At 37.0% G+C, this 25858-nt stretch overlaps 3 protein-coding genes across 3 annotated transcripts in view; 1 reads left to right on the forward strand and 2 right to left on the reverse strand.

Moving 5' to 3' along the window:
- The window catches only part of nin (ninein (GSK3B interacting protein)), a 32622-nt gene extending 29909 nt beyond the window's left edge, over positions 1–2713 (reverse strand). Inside the window, exon 1 of the mRNA XM_030127005.1 lies at positions 2463–2713. The gene's annotated coding sequence lies outside the window, so the exon portion shown is untranslated. The remainder of the gene's footprint in view (positions 1–2462) is intronic.
- Positions 2714–8339: 5626 nt separating this feature from the next.
- On the forward strand, positions 8340–18059 carry LOC115414225 (lysophosphatidylserine lipase ABHD12-like). Its single transcript, XM_030127462.1, is given in 13 exon segments — positions 8340–8644; positions 11823–11925; positions 12097–12216; positions 12386–12416; positions 12504–12549; positions 13330–13459; positions 13567–13604; positions 13679–13758; positions 16360–16390; positions 16393–16451; positions 16593–16664; positions 16744–16877; positions 17560–18059. Coding segments are annotated over 13 exon segments (987 nt in total). The 5' UTR covers positions 8340–8523; the 3' UTR covers positions 17582–18059.
- Positions 17696–25858, reverse strand: part of pygl (phosphorylase, glycogen, liver) — a 15822-nt gene continuing 7659 nt past the window's right edge. Inside the window, exons 12-20 of the mRNA XM_030127460.1 lie at positions 24837–24951; positions 24492–24593; positions 22544–22691; positions 20095–20153; positions 19856–19997; positions 19458–19665; positions 19213–19347; positions 18638–18704; positions 17696–18381 (exon numbers count right to left, since the gene is read on the reverse strand). Of these exons, the coding sequence (XP_029983320.1) occupies positions 18193–18381; positions 18638–18704; positions 19213–19347; positions 19458–19665; positions 19856–19997; positions 20095–20153; positions 22544–22691; positions 24492–24593; positions 24837–24951 (1165 nt within the window). The 3' untranslated portion in view covers positions 17696–18192. The remainder of the gene's footprint in view (positions 18382–18637; positions 18705–19212; positions 19348–19457; positions 19666–19855; positions 19998–20094; positions 20154–22543; positions 22692–24491; positions 24594–24836; positions 24952–25858) is intronic.

Genomic DNA, 25858 nt, shown 5'->3' on the forward strand with positions numbered 1-25858 from the left:
TATGTTGTTTGTTAATATTAGGCATCATTAGACCAAACAGCCATGGTTCATCCTTCTCTAGGTGTAAATCTACTTGCTTCTGATGTGTCACATTCATCTGTCCTCAGAATCTATAGACCTATGGGTGTGTAGATCTATACACTCAGCATCCATGTGACCCTCTGCTTTTCCAGCTGCTCTCAGTCAGCTCAACGAGAAATCCACCAGGTGTCCCACACTCCAGACTGGGGGGGGGGGGGGGGGGGGCGCACCCATTGACTACAGACAATAGATTGTCCCCCAAAAACCCAAATGAGTATTCTGCATCTGCACAACTCACATCACACAAAGTGCAATAAATGATTCCCTACTATGACATCTTTTCAAAAGCTGTGCTCCCCTATGTATGAAAACGATCATCTTAATATTTTCTCATGTTTCTATGCAAACAAAGCACAGTTTAACCAGTGCTGTCGCTGATCTTTGCAGCTTCTGAGCCAATTATCCCCTTCGCCGTCCTCCTGCTTATCTGGATGACCACAGACTGACAGCTGCTGTGTCAAAGAATTGAGCGACTTTAGGTCACAAGAAGGAGGTTAATCCTTCGCACCATCACAGCTTTCACAAGTCAACATAATTATCAACAGATGTTAAAAGTACACATTATGAAACATGTATCAGCCTGCTGAAACACAGTTCCATCATTCAGAAAGAGAAAGAAAAATAATTTTACACAGAAGGTTTTTTGCATTTTCAAAAAACATGTATACTGTCCTGTGTAGAAGTCCAGGACTGGGTGTTGCTTCTATAAGATTCTGCTGGCTTTTAAATGGAAAACACAAAGTAAATACAAGTTAGCTCAAAATAGCTCATCATCAAGAATAGAGCTTCACGATTAATCCCAATTGTAATGCCAGCCTTTACAATTATCCAATTTCAAAAGGCTGTAATTTAAAGCTCCAGTGTGGGTTTGATGGCATGTACGATTCAGAGACACCGAGCAGAGAGAGGTGAAACAAACAAAAAAAACATCAACATGAAGTCACTACTACTTTTTTGTGTTTTTAAATAAAAGTTAAAATATTTGAGTTGGATAAATAACCCATACAGACCCCGTGCTACAGTTCCAAAATTTATTTTTCCTTTCTATTTAGCCTTCCTTAAGCAATTTATCCCCATTTATTGTAACATGATCCTCTGTATTTTTCATTTTTTCAGTGAAAATTAGGTATTTTCCTGTATTAAATTTACCATTCATGAAGATGTTCATTAAAGCTCAGATTATAGTTAACGGTTATTATTTCACAAACAGAGAAAACTGAAGGAAAAGTGACTGTCCACTAAGATATCATTAACTGAACTTAAAACAAGTGTCTCCATTCACTTTTGTTTATCAAACTGTACTCTATCAATTCCATGGGTTTTACTGGGGAATCAGTGTTGTAGGCTAAAAGATGACGGTGGTTTCACATTCACTGCAGAGCGTCTGAACGTCCAAATGGGTCATATCTGATGACCATGAAAGCATGACAAACTGCATTTAACACTGTTAACATGTATTTTTAAGATTAGTGGATCAACAGGTGTTAAACATTTTACATCAGTAGATGGTTTTGGTTTCCAGTGGCTGTTTGGGTCTTTTGTTACATTGCAAAATCAAGGAAAAGCAAGCAAATACGCTCCTATGTTACTCAGAAATCCCTGCCCTAGTGTTAGGGTTTATGTTTTCTAAAAAAAAAAATTAAAAAATATATTTATTTAATTTCGTTCCCGTCATCCTCTCCTGAATAAACAATTGCTGCTCAGGAGGCCAGTTTTATGCAAATGTCCTGTCCTAGTTAGTTATTAGACCATAATCATCTTTATAATGAGACATACCGATGCAAAGCTAATATTTTTTGCACTACTGCGCTGGCTATAGCTTAAAAAACAATAGAAAATAAGTATTTAAGGAACTTCTTTGTGTTTGCACTGCAGCCAGTATCTTGTAAAATGGTATCATACTCATAATATTGGAATGAAACATCTGAAAACAAGGCTCAGGATGCACTTTATCAAATCAGTAATTCCCAGTGAAGCCAAAATGCAGCAGCAAATTACAGGCTGTAAACTACACTACAGGGGTTTATAGTTTCCAGCCCACAGCTGACAACTTTTAAAGGTTTAGGTGTCCTTTTAGGTCTATTACAGATAAAAACCCAGACTCCTGAGGGGAGATGGTGCACTGTCTGTCCGTTAACACCTGAGTAAAGTTAAAGTAGATGTTATCCTAAACACAGTTTACCAATAAAGGAAGTGATAACACTAGTCTAACTTACAGAACTGTGGTCAGGGGTGTGCTATGCTAACTGGGCTAATGTATCCACGGACCAGGAGGAAACGGCTGCAGCTGGATTTGGACCTGGACTTCACTATAAACCCAAAGAAAAGCTCCAGGGAAAGTGGAGTTTTCTGTTGTTGAATGATAAAAAAAAAATACTCACCGAAAGTGACCGACCTGAGAAAACAGCTGCTTTCCTTTCGAAAATAAAAACTCATTAATTAAACGCAGGTATGGGTAAACTTTGACTACATCTGTCCGCAGGCAGATTCTCGCCAGACTAGACCAGTTAACAGGTTTTAGTTTGACTCCGGTTGTAGTGGAAGTATGTCGGAGGTGTTTTGTGTCCAGGATGGGACGGGGTTAGAGGTCTACGGTGGCTGAAGCTGCTTTGTGTCCGCGGCTGTTCCATCCTCCTCCGGCTGTAGCGGATTTTGAAAAGCGGCTGTTTGAGGAAGGGGCAGTGACGTAGCACAGTGTCGGCCCCTAGTGGTCACTGCCCCGCCCCCTGTAGTCCCAGCCCCGCCCCCTGAGGACCAAACCCATGGAGCCCAACAACTTATAAATAATGACAACTCTGACATTTTTGCACTAAAGCAATAAGAAAAGTTTAAATTACAGTTGAAAATGTTAACATTTACAAACTATACTAAACCAAAACATTCACCATCGACCAAAATTATCTACTGATGTAAAATGTTTAATAACTGTTGATCCACCAATCCTGTCAACACATGTAAATAATTGGTGTAAAATGCAGTTGGCTACCTTTTCATGGTCATCATATATGACCCATTTAGACGTTTAGAGGCTCTGTAGTGACCATGGAAACACCATCATCTTCTACAAAACTGGTTCACCAGTAAAACCCATGGAATTGTGAAATGAAAGTGGATGGAGACACTTGGTTTATGTTCATTTAATGACATTTCGCTGAAAAAGTCACTTTTTAGTCAGTTTTGATATAATAACCTTGGAATTTACTCTGAACTTAAATGAACATCTACATGATTTGTGAAATAGATATAGGAAAATACCTGATTTACACTGAAAAATGGAAAATACAGAGGATAATATTAGAATAAATGGTGATGAATCACTTAAGAAAGGTTAAATAGAGAGAAAATTTATTTTGGAGCTGCCACAACAGTAGCCCTGGGTCTTCATTTAAACGAAAATGTGAATGAAATAAATATCCATGAACAACCAGAAATGTCTTAAGAAAATGAATGCAATTGCTTCTCATTTACACAAGTGCATTACAAGTAACAGATCACAGTGGATCTACAAATACACAAAATATTTTGTAACAGGTATCTGGAAATGAAAAATACAGCACTGAACTTTATCATCAATACAACTTGTAAAAACTCAGTGACACTCTTGACTGTCAGTGTCTTCTTTGTAATTTATGGACTTTGCAAATTCATTCTGTGGGCCAGATTGGACCCTTTGGAGGGTTTTGGCCAACAGACCATATGTTTGACTCCCTTGGTCTAGGGCAGGGGTCTCAAACTCATTTTCTGTCAGAGGCCACATTCAGCCCGATTTGATCTCCAGTGGGCCGGACCAGTAAAATAAGAAATAATTACAACTCCAAATTTTTGCCTTTGTTTTAGTGCAAAAAAAAACCAAAACAACAACATTAAATTATGAAAATACTTACTTATAAACTATCCAAACAAAAAAGATGTGAATAACCTGAAAAAACAAAAACTTCTTTTAAAAAAGTAAGTGCAATTTTAACAATATTATGCCTCAGCTTAATCATAGTTGTGCATTATGGATCAGATCTAAAAAGACACCGAACACTTAATAACAGGCAGAAAATTGTGCTTAATTTTCTTTAAACATTTCAGATTATTCACATTTTATCGTTAAATGATAGTTTGTAAATGTAAATATTTTCATAATTTAATGTTATTTTTTGCACTAAAACAAAAACAAAAATTTGAAGTTGTCATTATTTATAGTCATGATGTAATATTATTTTTTTTCACATCAGACTGAGAATATGGAGTCATTATTTTCTGTAGGCTATGATGCTGTTATTATTTTACTGTAGATCATATTGGTCTGTATAAAGTAAGTAAAGTAAAGTAAATTTTATTTATAGAGCACTTTTCACAGAGTCACAAAGTGCTTTATCAATTCAAATCAGAATCAAATTAAGTTTACAGAGACCCAGCAGAATCCTTCAGGAGCAAACACTTGTGATTGGTGACAGTGGCGAGGAAAAACTTCCCTTTAACAGCAGAAACCTGGAGCAGACCCAGACTCCTGAAGGATGGCTGTCTGCCTTGACCAGTTGGGGTTAAAGAGAGAGAGAGAGAGAGAGTAAAGGAGGAGAAAAGAGAGAGCGATAGAGATATAGAGAGACTGGGGGGGGGGGGGGGGGGGGGGGATGACACATGGAGTACGTTATGATGAATACATAGAGTGTAATCAGTCTGTGGTGGTCCTGGGTCAGGTGGGAGACTAAAAAGCCTTTTTGAACAGGAGGGTTTTGAGGTGTTTCTTAAAGCTCTCTACAGAGTCCATGGACCGTAGGTGTAGAGGCAGGTCATTCCATAGACGTGGTACCACAGCTTTAAAAGACCTGTCACCGCGTGTGCTAAAACAGGTCCGTGGAGCCATCAGCAGGTGCTGTCCTGAAGACCTCAAGCTACGAGTCGAGCTGTAGGGCTGGATCAGGGAAGCAATGTATGCAGGGGCCTGGCCATGTAGAGCCCGGAAAGTTAGCACAAGAATTTTGAAATGAAGACGATATAGAACAGGGAGCCAGTGGAGAGATTTAAGGATGGGAGTGATGTGGGTTCTCCTGTTTGTGCATGTATGTGGAACCTTAAGTAAAATGAGTTCCACAGCCTTGAATGTGGAATTTTTGCCCTTTGCAAATTCATCCCACGGGCCGCATTGGAACCTTTGGCGGGCCGCATTTGGCCCCCGGGCCGCATGTTTGAGACCCCTGGTCTAGGGCAATGAAAATACACAGCCTGGCAAAAAACAGCCTCACCTGGATTTAATCAGTCAAATATGTTAAATCTTCCATTGGGTAATTACTGAAGTGATTCATGTTTCAGTTTTTCAACCCTGTAACTGATGCAGTAACATTTTATTTCTTAAACATCCGTTAGTTTGATGACGAGCATTGAGGACTTGCAGCTGACGTCATTGGTCATGTGATTGTTATTTACACCGCCATATTGGTAGGCACGCTATCTGGATCCAGAAAGTCAGAACTGTTGCTTTATATCGTGTATTTCTTTGGACTCGTGTTTTGTTATCTGCGGATATGTCTGCTTGTGATAAAAGCACCATATGCCGCGTTTCCACTACGTGGTACCGGCTCGGTTCGACTTGACTCGGCCTTTTTGCGCTTCCGTTACGAAAAAGGACCTGGAATCTGGTACCCAGTACTACTTTTTTGGTATCATCTCCGCCGAGGTTCCAAGACTGGGGAACAGGTACTAAAACGTGACGAGTAAACACTGCAGACCACTGATTGGTCAGAGAGTTGTCTCTGTGACCCGCTGTTTTACAAAAAACAGATGCGGAAGTTTACAGTAAATGTAGCGGTAGATCAATCTACATGATGACAGCCCGCAAAACTACACCATTGAGTCAGGAGATTCAGTCTTTGGTGGCCGACATAAAAATTCAGCATGAGCTTGACGAGACAACAAGCAACGAGTGAGTTTCTCAGCAACTCTGAGCAGACAACACAGAAGTAACGCGCCGCATCGCTGTGACGTGCAGGTACTGTAAAGTCTGTAGTATCCTGTAATGGAAACGGTCTCCAGGAATAGTATCTGGTACCCGAGTTGAGCGGGTTCCATGTAGTGGAAACGCGGCAACAGATGAGTTTCTATGTTTACTAACAACAGTGATGCGCGCAAACTCGGAGGTTAAAACACCAGTACCAGCTCCAGCCGGCTCACATCAGCCGTACACCTCCAGGCTCTGCCCCAGAACTCATGAACGAGCCGACATGTTAGCTCTAAAACGGTCCATTAACTGTCTCTGTCCAAAAGCCGATCCCATCTTCTCTTTCACGGCCACATAATTTGACTTGACCGCATGGGGAAGGCTGTCCCATAGTAGAAAAGCAGACTGTCACAGACGGGTGGGGAGTATTGTCACCAGCTCCAGCTGAACTCACTGGTGTCTCCCGCTGTAGCTCCGACTGCCACTTCCAGCTGAGGAAACTCTGGCTGCCATCGCCGGCAAAGGGAGCAGGTAGACCCACGATCATTCTGTCTCCATAGGGTGATAGGCCAGGGGAAGCCCTCCTTGTAGGTTTAAAGGAGTTTTCATCACCGTACCACATGATGACAAGTCTTTTTTTCCACACCGCTAAGCACAACAAGCACGCAGGCCAGAACCACCGCTGACACCAGTGGAACCGAGCGGTCTTTCTGCCTAACTTATAATTGGTGAAAGCTAAGTTATAAACGGCACACAGGAGTTTAGCAGGTCCATCTTTTAACACGCTGTACGATCCAAGGAAAGCTTGCCTACCAATATGGCGTCGTAAACAGAAAACCACGTGATCATATGACGTTTGTGCAAAACCTCAATAAAGATTGGACTGTGTTTAATAAAGGTCATTTGGTCTGGTGAGTGCAGACTGACCCTGTTCCAGAGTGGTGGATACATCAGCGTAAGAAGAGAGATGGATGACTTGATTACCCATCATGCCTAGTGTCTACAGTCCAAGCCTGTGGGGGCAGTGTAATGACCTGGGGTTGATTCAGTCAGTCAGGTCTGAGTTCAGTAACTTTATGTCCATGAAATGATGTTAATAATGTTGTGATGTGGCAAAAACTTATTGAAACACTGACACGGTGAAAACATAGTGCAATCAAAGTTAAACCCAGTCCAATAGAATGCTAGACTGTTAAACTTATATAATCAAGGTGTGTATATAGTTTCAGGTGTCCCAATACAATATTATACTGTATTCTCTGCCATAGTCCTATAAATTGTTGGCCTCTAAAGACAGGCCGTTGTTTGAATTATTATATACTGACTTGGAGCAACTAGACATGAAGTGAATTTTCCCGATGTTGGAAATGTTTTGCATTTCAGAACTCTGAAATATATTGCAATATACTCCCAGTGTATTAAAGGTTCACTGGTTAATACTTAGTGATGTCTAGTGGCCAAGTTGCTGAATGCAACTTCTGCCCCCACCCTGACCCATACCAATGGAGTCCACCGTAGCTTAAATAGTCTCCTTAGAAAATGTCTAAACACTATTTATTTTGTGTTGATATAAAATATATTTCGGTTTACCCTGAAATTTCTACCTTCACCAAAAAATAATAACTAAAATTAAATGATTTACTTGAACATTTTAGATAATATTGAGATTTTTCTCATATTTTTTTAGGTATCAAATATCAGTAAGAGCCAAGTCTTAAGCAGTGACAAACTTTTGTCAAAATTGCAAAATTTGGTACAAATTGGGTGCTTTTTTAACTGAAATTTTAAAGACTTTAATTAATAAATGATTTTAACATGCTTAATTCAACCTAATGTTGCCTCTACCTTATTTTGTTAAAGCGGCTGTGCTTGATAGTCTCTTTACTGTGATTGGGAAATCCACAGTTACATTTCCCCATTTATTGTTCCAGTTGTCTGAGAAGACATGACACTTTGAGTCTTTGCCTGTGTTTTAAAGCTATAGGAAATTTACTTCATGATGCAGATTTGGAAGGACTGTATATTCAAACTGAATTTTTGCCCCTGAATTTTCAGCTGCTGCAAATTTAAGTGTTTTTTTTAAATTTATATAAATTTAACCCAATCTCAGTTTTAACAGTGTAGCATTTATTTGTTGGATTTAATTATTTTTAAAGATTTGCAGTGTTCAGAACCTTACAGAGCTCTAGGGTGACCTGTGGACCTTTGACTTTGTTGCTTTCATGCTCCTCATGTCTTCACCCTGTGGGTGTGTCCATATGTGGGCACTCTGGCTCCCACATGCTTCTGGGATGAGCTGTTGTGGTTCAGACATGAACAGGTTTTTCTCGCTGTTGTTTGTCTTGTTCCACAGAAGAAACAACTGCTGTAGCAGCAGCAGAGACCGGCCTGAACGTTGACCTGCTTTTCTGCTGTTATTTCACAATCCTGCTGTTATCTGAAGGAAGCTGCTGCGACACTGTGGTTCAGTTTTTCACTTTTTCAGGAGGAGCAGACTGCTTTGGACAGGGAATAGAATGTCATCTGTGTCAGGACTGAAGAGGGCTGTGCTGTTTCTGATCACGGTCTATGTGTCAGTGCCAGTTCTGCTCTACATGTTCCCCTGGATACTGGCCAGCGTCATATTCTCTCACATGTGTAAGTAAACCACCTCTGCACACACTCTGTTCATTGTAGAGTGATTGTAAAATGTACTCACACAGTGTGTTCAGCGGAAGTGAGGGAGACAGGCTCCAGTTGGAAACTTTTTGCATAAATGTGATTTATTTTCCAATAGAAGTTTTAAAAAAGTATAAAATACTTTAAAATGCTTATTATTATCATTGTTATTTAATTTCAGTGAACTTCAGAAACACATGGGGAAAAACTAAACAACTGCATTAGCAAAGTTTTTCAAAACTAAATTAGTGCTACTGCCGTGACTCAAACTAATATTAACCCTTTCATACATAGTGGTTACTCCAGTGGACAGCTATTCCACAGCTGTTCTTCTTGTATATTCACGGGTATTATTGTTTTTGTTGTATAATCAGCCAACACAGTGGATGCATATTTATTTATTTATGATATTTATTTGTTTATTTAGCAGGGACAGTACACATTAATGAACATTTCTCAAAATGTGCCAGTATTAGCAAAAAAGCTATTTTTCAACTGTTTTCCCTGGGTAAGATTTAAAGTCCCAGCATTCATAAAATTAGAAACATTTAAGAAATTAAGGCTCCACCCACACATTCCGTAGCATTAGTTCACATATACAGTATGCACAGTTAACCTTTAAGTATTAGTACACACACCTGGAGAGACACAGGCACCATCCCATACACTGCAATTCATTCCATTACTGTAACTTTGCTGTTTTCGATAAACCTGATCTACAGTAACATATTTGAGTGTAAATACATTGTTAATTGTTGGACTGTAATTAACAGCTTGGGTTTTTTTTTAAAAACAAAAAGGTTTTGGTTGTTTTTTTTTTTTGCATAATTATGTCCATGAAGTGAGTAATAACAAGTATTAGAATTTGTTAAATTGTGAGAAAACATCAGATTAGCTGCATTAAAAATGTTTTTATTTCATTATTTCCATATGACTCTCTTATACTCCTTTTGGAATACATGTTTCTTTGCTTCAAGAATAAAATGCATGGTATAGCTGAGTGGACATTTTGTAAATCCATTTTTAAAAAAAAGCTTGATCGCGTTGTTTATTTCATGCCTAAGGAGGAATAGAAACACTCAAGAAAAAATCTTGTCTAAGGTTGTCATAATTCATGCATGAAAGGGTTAATCCTCTGTTCAGTTCAATCCAATATCATCTCCCTTCGGTCAGAGTGTCAGATGCACCAGTGACTCACTCTAACAACACTAATGTCTACATATAGCATTGTTATCAGCCCAGAAGTACACTAAAATACAGAGTTTATAGTCAGACATGAGGTTTCATATTTGGAATATGTTTAGTTGTCAAAGTCAACAGGAATGGACAGGTAAAAATATTTTAGTTGGTTAGTTTAGTTTTATTTCGAAGCACATAGAATCATCAGATAACAAAGAACCATACAACATGGTCAAACAGAATTCTTCGGCGCTCGAAAAGGAGTGGGAAGAAGTATAACTTATAGACTCCCACCCGTTTACAAACTAATAATTAAATTAATTCTCATTCCTTTGCTTTGTTAACACAGCTTTTTTTCCTGTATATTTTTTACATTAACACAAAGCATTCACATACACTTTTTCTGTCACAACAGACACAATCAGATTGCATGATCAACCGTTTTTAATATAACTGTAATATTTATATGCACGTTAAATATTTACTACAAATACAGTCATTAATAAACTTGGTAATATATTCTCATCATGATAGTCTGTATTAATTAATTACAATAATATCTTATTTTATGCATTCTTCTAATTAATAACTAGATATTCAACTTATTCAGATAATGTCTATATTATTCTTATAATATCAGGAAATACTGGAGTGTGTCTATAAACCTCAGACCCGTCCATATACTGTATGGAATGTCATTTAACAGTCCACTCAGTCCACACAGAGTTGTGTTTGCTTGACATCATATTATATCTGTTGCATTTGTTCAAAGACAATTTAAATGAGCTTAAACAAACAAAACATGTGAACAGCATTGATCTCACAGATCTGAGAACCTGGGAATATTTTAGAAAAAAAGTAAAAGTGACATCAGTGTTATTTTTCCCTCACCAACTGATGCAGGTTTTTACACACATTTATCCTCAGTTTTTTCATATCACACTGATATTTTCAGCATTTTTTCTGTTTCTAAAATATGTTTTTCTGTTTTTTAATAACTGAGCTTGTATACACAATAACACCACCAACATAACCTAAAAAGACATCATATTTCTAACTGTGGGCTGTACCAGTACATCAGCAATATATTTAGAATCAACTGATATTTGCTTTTGTATTTTTGAATCTGTCAGATGTTATGATGAAGAGCTGAAAGACTTAAAATATGAACTATTTTTGTGTTTATAATGAAAATTTCTTGGACAAGGATGGATAAATTGTAGCAAAAACATTATACAGAAACAGAAAGTAATATTTGTACATCATTCATTTTACTACTTTTCCATTGAATAACATGTTAAATATCACTCTAACCATGGGTCAGCAACCTGAACTTTCTACAGTATCTATCATCATTTATCATTTTAGAACAGAAATAGAAAAAACGAAAGAACCACAAGATATCCGTATATGTTTTACCCCAAAGCAGTGACTGTTTTAGAAGCTCTGTACGGAATAATTTGAGAATAAATCAAAGTTTCTGTGCATTTACAGAACTTAAGAAATGACAGACGTACATTATAGAAATGGTGGCATTTGTCATTATTATGTTTGTGTAGGAAAAAAAATGACAAGTATGTGAAGGCTTTCCTCCGTCAGTGTCTACTTTACTAACTACTGCTTCTGTGTTTTGATTCATTTGGAGTGTAGTCTACATTTTTACAAGTATATAACATCAGAATAACTTTATGGTTGCAACAATAATAGCAAAATGTGTAAAAAAATAAGTGTTATTCATTCTCTATGTTTTTTGACAAAGCCACACGGAGCCACTTGAAAAGGGCCCAAGAACCAAATGTGGCCCCGGAGCCATGGGTTGCCCACCCCTGACTTAAATGAAACAAACTTGATGAAAATTAAAACAAAATTTCAAATAAAACAGTCTTTAAAACTCTGGGTAATAAGCTGTATAATGCATGCAGGAAAAGGGTTTGATAGATTGTAAAAGGATGCTGACCTTGTGTGTTGTCATCTTCAGTGCGGTTTCCATTGATGGCTGACCTCAGCAGACCCGAAAACTTCCTGAACCACACTCGTAACTTCTACCTCCACGCAGAGGGGGGCGTCACACTGGGTGTATGGTAGGTCATCGTCCTGAATCCACTCATCCATGAGTCACAGGTGGCTTCACCATCAATAGAACCAAAAGCTGTTCATTAGGCTACGAGACCTTTAGCTTCTGCTGTGCAGTGCATCCAGATGTATGTGCTGGTGCTGTTTGCTCTGTGTTTCATTCCCTTTGTGTCTCATAGGCATACATTGGCTGCCAGCCAGTGGGAGGAGGCCCATGGGGGGAGCCCTGAGTGGTACCGGGAGACTCTGGCAGACGACAATCCTGTTATTATCTATCTCCATGGCAACGAAGGGACCAGGTGGGATGAGTGTGGCAGGAAAGAGACCCTTGAATTGATCCTAATGGAGCCTAGTGGGTATTACATGACTGCTGAGGCTCCTGGGGTTATGGACATGCAAACTGCATGTGACGCTTCATTATTCTAAAAGCCACTTGTTTATATTCATTGTCCCCTGTTATTTCTGCAGGGCTCAAGAGCACAGAGTTGCTCTTGTAAAGGTAAGATTTGTGTTTTAAAGCACAACTGACGAACAGTTTTGTTTGACATTCAGCTGTAGGTGAAATCCAGATTTGTGTTTGTTGTAGATCTTAAGCGCTGCCGGATATCATGTCTTGTCTTTAGACTACAGAGGTAAGACACATATTGTTGCTTTATCCTGTTTCAGTCTTTTTCTATTTGTACTGTTTAACACACATACTAACTGAGGCCTGTGAGGTCTGAGATGTAGCTTTTGAGTTTTTTTTGCAGTTTCTCTGAGCATTGAATGGTCTGACATTTTGGTGAACGTTTCTGGGACTTCAGGGAAGATCAGGAACTGTCTGGAATGTTTTCCTGAAAATATTCTGTTTTACTGTGGATTTAGTGAGTGCAGATTATGTGGAAATGGCCTTTGAGTCTTTCCCAGACTGATGGGCAGTAACAGCTGCATATCTAAGCTCATTTCTGATGTCTTTCCTCTCTTGTGTTGCATTGTGTTGACACACCTGAATGGCCCAGACCAGCAAAGTGCTGAAACATATGTTGTGGTGGTAACACAAGCTGATGGTTAATAAATCACTGAGCTTTTTAATTCTGGGGGGAGCATTGCAAGGGCATAATTAGTTTTTCACATACTGCTTTGGCTTCATTTTTGTTTTTTGTTCTGTTATTTGTCATTTACACTCTGAGGTTAGATTTAAATATAGAATCCAATAGGATCAGGATGACTTTGTAAAACCCCAAAATTCTCAGAGGCTCTGCTGTCTTTTTCTTATGGCTGTGTCTATTCCCACAAAAAAGTGATAAGAAAAATAAAAATGACAGAAGGTAAAGTGACCGATCTTATATGTTGACATGCTTGTGTCCACATCTAAAACATCAACTGAGTCTTTCCATTGTCTTAATACAATGGTTTGTATGTCCCATCATTAGGGTTTGGAGATTCCAGCGGGGAGCCCAGTGAGGCTGGACTGACCACCGACGTCGTCTCCCTTTACCAGTGGGTTAAAAAATACAGCAGACAAAGTCCTGTCTATCTGTGGGGACATTCTCTAGGCACGGGGTCAGTTTGTCTACACTCTCCTAAACCGCTAACATCAATGACATTAAAAACAGATGGATTAACATATGTCAAATAGAATATAAAACCTCATCTTTATTTATTTCAAGAGTGGCAACAAATGCTGCAGTGAAGTTACAAGAACAAGGTAATGTCTTTAACATGTGGTCAATAAACATCTAAGGTGAAAAATAGATGATTTACGTCTGTGTTTATTATCAGGGTCCGCTGTCGACGCTGTCATCCTTCAGGCTCCATACACTCGGATCGGAGAGATTGTAGTTCGACATCGGCTTGCTAAGGTTAGGGTCTGTCTGTCTGTTTGTCTGTCTGACTGTCTATCTGTCCCTGTCAGCATAAAAACATACATATGTGACATTTGTCTTGATGTAACTACAGCTGTTTTTTAACTTTTAAAGCATTTTCAACCTTTTATTAAATTAATACAATAAAATAACTTTAACAATTCAGGAAAGTAAATAGTTGCTCACTTCTACCCATAGCACTCCATAATACTTAATGATACTCCATATTACTTATGAACACCTCCCTGTTAGATACGGTAAAGGTGCCCAATTTTGAGCAAATGTATGTTGTTATACATTTGTTGGACATTACCATGCACACACAAATGATTTCAAATAAATACATATAAAAATATTCAGAAATACATGACTTGTTGAATTGGAAGTATTATGATGACGATAGACACAAAATATTTGAAATAAAATGAAATAATTACAAAAAAATATATAAAATAATAAAATAAGTTGTTTTTGTCTTTCATTTCTTTTATGTTGTTTCATGAGTTTTTCATGTATTTTATATTTTTTGTCTGTACAGTGTTTTTTTTTTTTGTTTTTTTTAACCGTGTTGCAGTTTATGCATATGCATTTATACATATACATTTCTCTAAATACATATGCACACATACATATACAGTCTTCACCTCATTTGATCTTTTACATGGTTTATGTCTCATTTCATTTTTTGTCATTAATGTCATCTTAATTTTGTTTCATCAACTCACTTTGTCTTTTACGTCATTATTTTTACAGCCTTTTGTTTTTTGTTTTGTCTTTTACTCACTGCTCTTGTGTTGTTTTATATATACTTTTTGTGTGTGTGTGTAGGTACATCTCAAAAAATTAGAATATCATGAAAAAGTTCAATATTTTTTGTCACACATTTCAGAAAGTGAAACCCACATATTTTATAGACTCATTAGACATAGAGTGAAATATTTCAAGCCTTATATCTTGAAATTTTGAGGATTATGGCTTACAGATAATGAAAACCCCAAATTCAGTGTCTCAGAAAATTAGAATATTGCATAAAATCAATTAAAAAAAGGATATTTTAAACAGAAATGTCAGGCTTCTGAAAAGTTTGTTCATTTCTATGTATTCAAGACTTGGTTGGGCCTCCTTTTACATGAATTATTGTATCAATGCGTTGTGTCATGGAGGTGATCAGCCTGTGGCACTGCTCCGGTGGGTTTCATATGGGTTTCACTTTCTGAAATGATAAAAAATATTGAACTTTATCATGATATTCTAATTTTTTTAGATGTACCTGTACATACATACACGTATGTACACACACACACACACACACACACACACACATATATGTATATATATATATATATATATATATATATATATATATATATATATATAGATATATTATATATATATATATATATATATATATATAGTCCTGGTCAAAATTTTAAGACCAGTTGAAAAATTGCAAGAATTTACATTTTGCACCGTTGAATCTTAAGAAGGTTCTAAGTAGAGTTTCAAAATGCAAAAAGAAGAACTGGGAGTGAGACAAAAAAAAAAATTTGAGTAAGCAGTGTATGGAAAACAACAATTAACCTGAAATAGGCTGTTCATCAGCCGATCAGAAGTTAAAGACCACAGCTTTTAAAAAGCCCTATCTGTGCAAAAATGTGGATTCAGTGTCACTTTCTGGATGGCAAGGAAAGTTAACAAAAATGGGCATCAGTTCCTGACAGTGGATGCCCTCCATGAAGCCATCTTCACCACTTGAAGCAACATTCCCACTAGCCTCCTGGAAACACTTGCATCATCATCATAATAATAATAATAATCAAGCATGCTGAAACGAATTTTTGAAGTGATCAACAAGAATAGTGGAGCTACTCATCTCTGAGTCCTTCTTGAGACTTTATTTCTAGTTTAGGGTTTGGTTTTTTTAGCTGTGGTCCTAAACTGTTGTTCGGCTGATGAACAGCATATTTCAGTTTAATTGTTGTTTTCAATAATTGCTTAATCAGATTTTTTTTTGTCTCACTTCCATTTTTTCTTTTTGCATTTTTTGCATCTTTATAAGATTCAACAGTGCAAAATGTGAATTCTTCCTATTTTGCAACTGATCTTAAAACTTTGATCAGGAAAATACATATATTCATAAATATATATTCACACACATACATACGTACAGTGTTGTACAAAAGTTTTAGTCAGCCTTTAGATTTGTTGTTTTTGCAGCGTTGAAGTGAACATGCCTATTTATTTCTACATACAAGATACAACAAGAAAATACAGGAAATACGTGCACAGCCTTCAAAGACACACGAAAAACGGAACTAAATGGGTTCTAAAGGTTAAAGTCAGTATTTAGTGTGACCCCTGACCCCATGACAAGAAGCAGCAAATACCGTTAGAACATCTGGCATGTGTTGAATGTAACCTGGAATAAAAAATCTGAAAGTGAATACCAAAAATTTAATTTGGTCTGAACAAAAGGATTAAGACATGTTAAATGTAAAAGGAAGGTCACACTAAATAATTTTTTTAACTGAAACTTTGTTTTTAATGCTCTACATAGTACAGTAAAGTATGGGTGTGTTGTTTTTCATTTTCTTCCAGTTGTACATGTTCCTTCCGGGATTTGAAAGCTTGATTGGAACATATTGGAAATGAATGACATAGTTTTGGCTAATGATAACAGTAGTGTTAAAGTATGTTGTTTATCATGTTCTGTATTAAATCCTCTGACAACTTTCTATTTTGTTATAATAATATAAAAATAAGATAAAATAGTTTTTTGTGTTCCATTTATAACTGCCTATATTCCCTTCATCTTTCTTTGCAGTTTGAAGACACTGACCTGTCCACTTCTTCTACTTCATGCAAAGGATGACAGCGTCGTACCTTATCAAATGGGTGTGAAGGTAAAGTAGACATTTACAGGATGTGTCAGCCTCCTTACACAATGAATTCATTTATTGTATTATTGTTTTGTTTCTGCAGCTGTACCAGATCGCACTCGCAACTCACAGAGAAAGAAATGAGGAGGCCCATGTTCAGATGATCTCCTACAGTGCAGACCTCGGATACTCCCACAGCAAAATTCACATGGATCCCAATCTATCGCATGTGGTTCGGTGAGTTTTTTGGTGAGAGTTTATGCACAAAAAAAGGAATTAAAGCTGTAAAAATCATTTGTCAATACTTTTAAAGAGTTAAAAACAAAGTGATGGTTTCTGTATCTCTGTATGTTTAAGGTAAAAAACACAGACCTCACAGAACAAGTGGGAGGACCATTATGGCCATGGTGGTCTAGTTTTTACAACTCTCCCACTGAAACCTGATTTCAAAACTAATAAAAGAAAAGTTTAGCGGTGTCCGCAATTCAGTAAAACTCAGCTGACACACTGTTCACGTTTTTGTCTGCGAGTTTCTAACATATATACACACACACACATATATATATATATACATATATATATATGTATATATATATGTATATATATATATGTATATATATGTGTATATATATATACATATATATATATTATATATATATATATATATATGTATATATATATATGTATATATATATATATGTATATATATATATATGTATATATATATATATATATGTATATATATTATATGTATATATATATATGTATATATATAGATGTAGATATATATATGTATATATATGTATATATATATATGTATAAAATATGGTGTTTTGAACTTGACTTCATATGTTTGGAGTATTTTGATCACCCTGTAAAGGAAAAAAAAAATCTGATATTTCATCTGTTTTTGTTGCAGAGAATTTCTACAAAATCTTTGAGTGGCAGTCCCCCCTGCTACGAAGATGATCCAGCGGCACAGTTGTTATCATCATCATCATCATCATCAAGATTGTTAACTGCCTCTGAAACCTAATACAAAAACACTCTCCATATGACATCAAACACAACATTTTATTTTAATACTGGGAAGAGAATCATACAACAAATGAACAGAGCTATACTGAGAGACACACAGTGGCCAAACAGGGAACTGCAGGTAAACCTCAGTGTTGTGTTTTTTTTTTCTCTGGGTGGTGTTTGTACAGACTGTGCTATATTAGATGTATGGTTTTCTCTGAGGAATGTTATTCCAGATTCATTTTAGTCAGCTGTTCTGTGACCGACATCCTACTGGATTCCTGATAGGCACAAACCCACATCCTTCCTGTACCGGGCCTTTTGGTTTACTGTACATATACAACGGACTGTAACAGACAGTTAAAATGCAAATGGACATTAAAATGTGTGCAGAAGATGCATTCATGTGCAGTGGTGAATTGGACTGTGGAAGCACTTTCAGATAAAGTGACTGATGTTTTCCCTAAAGGACAGAGAGTAGAGGGCTGTGGCTGTAAACATAAAGGCTTCTGTTTGCTTATATACAGCAGCCTCACATCTTCTTCAGAGCTCTGGCTGTCTCCTCAATGGCCTCTCTGGGCTCGCTTGGCGGCGGGATCTTCAGGTCTGTCGGCTCAACGCCCCACACTTCGGTGGCGTACTCTGTGATGGTTCTGTCACTGGAGAACTTCCCAGTAGCTGCAATGTTCTTGATCACCATCTTGGTCCACTCCTTTGGATTCTGAACAGCACATATTTCATACTTATTCACTTCCTTGTTAAGTTTTATATTCTGAATAATTTTAACCTTATTCATCTGTTGACTGTTCCTGTGTTTATAATGTATCTTGTAAAGCACATTATAAACACTGGTTTAACATAGAGGGCAAATATATATAAATAACCTACTTTAGAACGCAGAAAAGGAAAGGAAATAAGAAACAAGAAAGCAGAGAAGTATTGGCTCATCACAGTTTCAGTCAGAAAGTAAACATTACCTGATACAGTTTGCTGACTTTCTCCTGGCATTTCATGTAATCCTCAAAGTCTGCAAACACTTTGAAACTGATGAGACAGAATAAATAGTAAGCATGAAACAAACCTTTGACCATTCTATAATACTCAACATTACACAACCATCTGTGCATTTATGTATGAGTCACTAGATTTGTTAAAACCCACTTCAACAAGACATTTCCACTGGTATCAGTTCATAATCATCTATCCCTCTTACTCTAAACAGTTTTCAGTGCCATATAGCTCATATGAGGCAAACTGCACATACCACACTCTTTCTTTAATAACAAGAATTTCAGTAATTGTTGTTAAATTCCAACACATAAAGCATCATTTGGCTGGAGCTACCAGTCCAATGCCTGCTGTTACTTGAAGGTATTTTTTTGTTTCTATTGTCAAGAAACGTCCTCTTCTAGTCATAAAAGATTTTCTGCAGCGTGTATAGAAATATTCTGTTTTGTATTTATGTATGTGTATGTATGAGTTAATGACAGCCTTGAAAAAGAGATGGTTCAACTTATTATAATGACAATATCATCTACTCTCTGTTTCTCACCGGTCGTATTTGAAGAGCATCTCAGTCAGGTCTTTGAAAAGCTCTGGATTTTTGGGGCTGAAAAATCCAGATGTGATCTGGTCCATCACATGTTTCAGCTCTGGAATCTTTTTGTAATATGACATGGCATCATATCTGACAGAGAACAAATACAATTTAATGTTACAGTTGCTCCAATTTTGTCAAAAACTTGAGCCTTAATATTAAATTATTTAAATCATTTATAAAAGTATCCTTCACAGTACCCCTTCTTGTCTAGTTCCTCCACATCCTCCACCCTCATTCCAAAGATGAACAGGTTCTCTTCTCCAGCCTCTTCAGCCATCTCCACATTGGCTCCATCCATCGTACCGATGGTGAGCGCTCCATTCAGCATGAACTTCATGTTACCAGTTCCTGAAGCCTCAGTTCCAGCGGTGGAGATCTGCTCTGACAGATCTGTGGCTGGAATCACTGGCAAGAGGAGATAAGCAGCATCAAACAAATGCCATCCTTTAGTTGAGCAAAAACATTCAGTTACAACTAATTTGGAGAGGGAGACTTTTGTATTGTACATGAAGGGAATGAAAAATCTTAAATGTGACCAAAACTGTCAGACAAATGTAGTGGAGTAAGCAGAACAATATAGACGTATGAAGAGAACCTTTCTCTGCAAGGGAGACCCTGTAGTTCTCCAGGAAGATGACCTTCAGCTTGTTTCCCACCACAGGGTCATTGTTGACCACTTCAGCCACTGAGGTGATCAGCTTGATGATCATCTTAGCCATGTGATACCCGGGAGCAGCCTGCAGATGGCGACAGTTTTACTAAACATAAACACAGATCCATTTCCTGATCTTCATTGTGTTATTTTTTGTCATGTCGCTTTGGCTGAGATGGTACCTTTCCCCCGATGATCACTGTACGTGGCACAAAAGGTGCACTGGGGTTCATCCTGATTCCTTGGAAAGGAAAAAAATAAAGTCCTCATTAGTAATGAGTGCACTTTTAACACTAACAATTGTATATGGATCATTGACATGATGTGTAAACTTTGCATCTGATTGCATAAAAAGATGCAAACATCTGGACATGACGTCTAGTTTGAACTGTAAATAGTCTATCTCACAAGTTTGAATTTCCCCTTTCAAGGATCAATAAAGTATTTCTTATGTTATTATTAAGCAAAGTGTTATTCATTCATTCATTCATTCATTCATTTTCTGAACCCACTTTGCATAATTTTATGCATGCAAATTTTTTTCTTGTACTTTATTCTGTTACTGCTTTGACCAATGAATTTCCCCATTGTGGGATCAATAAAGTCTAAACTAATCTAATACTTAACAGATTAATTTCAATAACAGTTGCACCACAAGATATTTTTAAGACCAGAGCTAATCATTTTCTTATGATTCAGTGTACACGGAATCCTTCATTTTTCATATTACATCTTTGGCATTTCAAAATCGATCTGTTGAAAAATCCCTTCTGCATCTGTGTAAAAGATAAGGTCAGTTGTAGAACTGACTTTTTGAACACAGAAAAGCTGTATTTCCTGCTAAACTCCATGGATCTGTAGTTAAACCCTCAAATGACTCATTTTTATGTGAACATACACTAGTGAAAACTACTTTGAATATTATTTGATTGCTACATATTCATTTGCAGACTGTGGGTGTGACATAATGTGGGAAAAATTATTTGTTTTTTTTAGACTAACTTCACATTGGGAAATGGATGCATGGAAAGTCAGTGAAATAAAATGCAGGTGCAGTCCTGTGTAGTGCAATGTGGTAATTGGATGGAAAATTCCTGTACGTGATTCTAAAAGGCTGGTGTATCTCATTCAAGGTGTTTGTTAGAACTTGCTTGGAGCTGTGTTCAGGTTAGAGAGCTTTCACTTCAGGACATGTCAAACTGTGTTATGAGACTATTTACTCAGAGACAACCTCTGGCACCATTCACATACACAGTAGAACAGCTCTGTCCTGATCTGTGTCCTATCCATGCAGTAGAGTGGAACAAACTATTTTAAGACTTTTCATTAAATTTCAGATTATAAGATGTTAAACTACTATTGCTATGCTTAAGCTGAATGCTGTATTTTGAGTTAGTCCTTTTTAAAGCCAATGGAAATGTAATAATAACCCTCTGTAAATTGAGCAAAGGGTTTGACATAAAGTATACTAATTTGATTTTAACCTTGTAATGATCATTCTTGGCCAAGTTGAATATTAACTGTACCATATATTATTTCATTATCTTACTAAATATTATATATTTTGTAAATTTTATTATATTAGGTTTGAACTGGGAGACACTAGTCTGGAGATTTAACTTGCAATTAAAATTCTGCAAACAAATCATAAAACAACGCATCAGTTACCCAAGCCAAATGAGCAACTAACTGCTATATAACCAGCTATATATTCCAACTCCATCATTATTACCATTGACAAGCAAAGTAGCAAAGTGGTGTTAATGTTGATAATGACATTCCAATGGGACCTGTCAGTGGTTGGATATATTAAGCAGCAAGTGAACGTCTAGACCTTGAAGTTGATGTGTTGGAAACAGCAAAATGGGAAAGAATAGGGATCTGATCAACTTTGATAAAGAAAGTGTGAAGTTCAAATCACTAGGTCAGAGCATCTCCAGATCTAGTTGTTCAGTCCCAGTGTTAAGCGGTTTGTAGAGCCCAAAAGTATCTAAAGAACAACAACCGAATCTCAACCCACTGATCATTTATGGGAGCAGAGAATTATTACCACGTGTCTAATATTGTGTAGGTTCTCCATTTTCCACAAAAACCCAAGGCCTGGCCTCCACCAGGATCTGGACCAAGACGTTACAGCAGATCCCTAAAGTCCTGGAAGTTGTGAAATGGGAGGGATTGGACTTATTTATCCAGTACAGATGCTCAGTGGTCCTGAGATGTAGATGTCCTTCCTTAGTTCATTTTTGGTCAGTATTAACCACTGCAGTCTAGGAACACCCAACAACACCTGAAGTTGGAGATGCTCTGATCCAGTAATCACTGTTACAATATGGACCAAAGTAACTCAGTTCATTACAATGATTATTTTGCTGCTTCCAACAGATCAGCTTTGACGACTAAATGTTGCCTAATGTATCCAACCCAGTGAAAGGAACAATTGGAATAAAATAGTCAATATTATTAACACTTCTTCTGTCAGTGTCAAAATGTTAAGGCTAATACAGTTAGTAACAAGAGTATCTTACTATCTACTTAATATTTACTGTATAGTAAATATACTGATCAGTTTGACTATGTCCTTCCTGGTTCAATAAAGCATTTGTAAAATGACATAAGTAGTAAATGACATACGGTTGTACATAGCAATGATGTGCAGACAGTTGAGCAGCTGACGTTTGTACTCGTGGATTCTCTTTACATGGACGTCAAACATGGATGAAGGATTTATTTGTACTTTGTACTCTGTCTCCAGGTATTGGGCAAATTTCACTTTGTTGTCCTGTGAAGAAGAAAACCTGAAATATGTGATTTGGCACAGAGTCACTGTGGTGATGAGCTGAATCGCAGTAGGCGTGTGCTGGCATGTACTGACTTTAAAGCAGCCAAACACAATTTCACAAAGCAGAAATAAAATCAGGAGGCTTTTCTGGCACATAGTAAATGACAAATGACATGTGTCGTTTTCCACACAGAAATCTGAAAACTTTATCAAGAAATGAGCCCAACAGAATGTGGATTTAGGTGGTTCTGCAGAAATATTTCATAGAAAGAGCCCAAAAAAAATGTTTCTTGATTATGGCAACATGCCACTTCTAGTGTCACCCATGACTTCAACACGAGGAGCGACTTATTGACAAACATACTTATGGCACACGGTTCTAAAATACGGCCACTGGTTTATTTAAAACATTATAGCAACCAAGTGACATGATACCATAGATTAAAAGTTGTAAAATATCAATTGCAATTTTTTTTTTAATAATCAAATGTCCTTATTTAATATAACATGTTTCACATCATTGTGGAAAAAAATTGTAATAAAATAGTCCCTGTGTTTTCAGGCTGTAGAAAATCTACCTTATGACACCCAGATATTAATCCAATCACAGGTGTTTTGAAAAAAGTGGTAGCTGTAATGACCAATAATGGATCAGTAATTACCAATCACTAATTAGAATTAACCAATCACAGATTAGTAATAACTAGGGCTGTCAAAATTTACACACTAATGCAGATTAATCCATCCTCACAATTAATTTGATTAAAAATTTAATGTAATTAACCCATCTGTAGTGCAGAATGACTCTGAACATCTCTGGCAATGCATTTCAGCACCTTGTCCAAGTAGAGTTACCGTTGTGCATGCGTAAACGGACAGTTGATCCAGTAGTGACAGGTAGCAGAACCAACCCATAAAGATGGAAGACACTAAATAGCGCGTTGGCTCTCTGAATGGAAATTTGAGTAAAAAAAAAACCTCGAGACGGAACAGTCAACCAACATAAAGTATTATGCACACTCTGCAGGAAGGAGTTTTCTTTTCATCGAACCACTTCCAGCTTAAAATACCACATTAACGAGAAGCATACATTAGTTGGGGATTCTGCTAGCACTCCGGCTAATATTTCACCCAGCTTGAAACAAACACGTTGCATATATATTCCCTTCTTTCTTGAGTCTGTTTCCTCATGCAAAATGAAATGTGATTAATATAGATTAAAAATTAATGATATTTTATCATGATTAATCAAAATGAATCCACAGCAACCCTGTGATTAATCTGATTAAAAATTTTAATCGTTTGACAGCACTAATAATAACCAATCAGGGATCAGTTTCTTTTGGACTTAATGTGACTCCTGCTCTACCCAATAAACTACTACTCAATGGAAGCGAAGGCACTTCCATGTTGAGACTTCTATATCAGCATGAAAAAGCATGAAAATGAAAAATGTCAGCTCATCTTTCTTTATGTTGGCCTTTTGATTTGGGCTGAGAGAAGCGATCTGCACAAGGAAGGGGTGTATTGTCAAATTCTAAAGTTTCATTCCCCCCCAACTTCAGCCAGAAGCCAGTTTCAAATATTTCACAAAAATGTATTCCGATTAGTGCTTGGATATTTAGATGTTAAACCAACTAAAGCTTTACATGAAAGTTTGTTATATATACTTACACCTATTTGACAAAAATACTGTGTTGAAATCATATAACAGTCTTAACCAGCCTTGTTCTTTAAAATATCTTGAAGAAATATCAGCTACATCTTTCTGTGTTTTTGTGGCTACCTTTGCCCTTCTACCTGTTTCACTTTTGAGACGTCACGGATGAAGGCAGCATCATCAACAAAGTCATTCAGCTTCTGCAACAGGCTGAGGTCTTTCACATAATCCTCCCCAATCACCTGCAGGAGATATTTACCCCACGTCAAAATACAGAAGAGCATGGGCAAACAGAAACAGAATTTACTGAACTTCACTGTATAAATATGTGGTGAGCAGACTGGCTGTGAAAGATTAAGAAAAGACAGCTCTGCCAAAGATCTGATCATTTTCCAGCTGGGAAATGTAGTGTTTGGGATACAGGAGGATTAAATGCTCCTGTACTGTGTCTGGTGGGATGTTTTCATGCGTTTCTTGTTTCTGACCTCAGCGATGAGCTCAGCCAGGCCGGGGTTACAGAGCAGCAGCCAACGTCTAGGAGTGATACCGTTGGTCTTATTCTGGAATTTGTCTGGTTCCAGTTCACTAAAATCACGAAATCTGTGAAAGTAAAATGGGAAATATTGAGGAGGAAGTAAAGTTGGTACTACATCATGAACTAAAGAATGCTAAGGTGCACTATTCTTGTCTTATTAAATATTCCCTGAAATTCATACAGAAGAAGAAAAGGAAGCACACACAATAAAATGCATTTGCTAGTGTTGCTAGTGTATCCAGAACAGGCACATAATTCAATGGATGGCAGAATTTGGGCTGGTCTGTGTGTCTTTTTGCCTTCTCTTCTGAACTGTAGCCTTGTATAATGTTCCCGTTGTACTAAGACGTATTGCTGAAAATGTCCTAAAGAGGTCATTACTAAACCCTGTGGTAGACAGATGACATACTCCTGTCGTCTGTAGTAATGTGCTGGTAAACTTTACTGCTGGTTTTGTTATTTGCCAAGATACATATTGTTCTATAGACCAATTCAAATCTGGCAAAATGACCCCCGTTGAAAACCTATATTTGAATCAAGAGGAAGATGGATGATGAGAAACCCTCAAATGAGCATCATGGTGACCAACAACGATGTCACTAAGCATTGACTTCTGAAACTACAATATTAATTACTTAAAATGAGAATAATGTTCTCTTCTTTGTATTATTCAAGGTCTGAAAACACTGACAATTATCACTTCCTGTGACTAAATGCTCTAAACTGTAAAATAGAGTTTTATTTGGATTTTGGGACAAAATGGTCACTTTACTCAAATTAAAAAATAGTAAAATTAGTGACATCTTAATTTTTACCTAAAGTTAACTGCTAGCCAATGACGTAACATGTGTGTACAGGGTGGGGAAGCAAAATTTACAATGAACATTTAGTTGTTTTTTCTCAGCAGGCACTACGTCAGTTGTTTTGAAACCAAACATATATTGATGTCATAATCATACCTAACACTATTAT

This window comes from Sphaeramia orbicularis, chromosome 22 (genome assembly GCF_902148855.1).
Source record: "Sphaeramia orbicularis chromosome 22, fSphaOr1.1, whole genome shotgun sequence".
NCBI lineage: Eukaryota > Metazoa > Chordata > Actinopteri > Kurtiformes > Apogonidae > Sphaeramia > Sphaeramia orbicularis.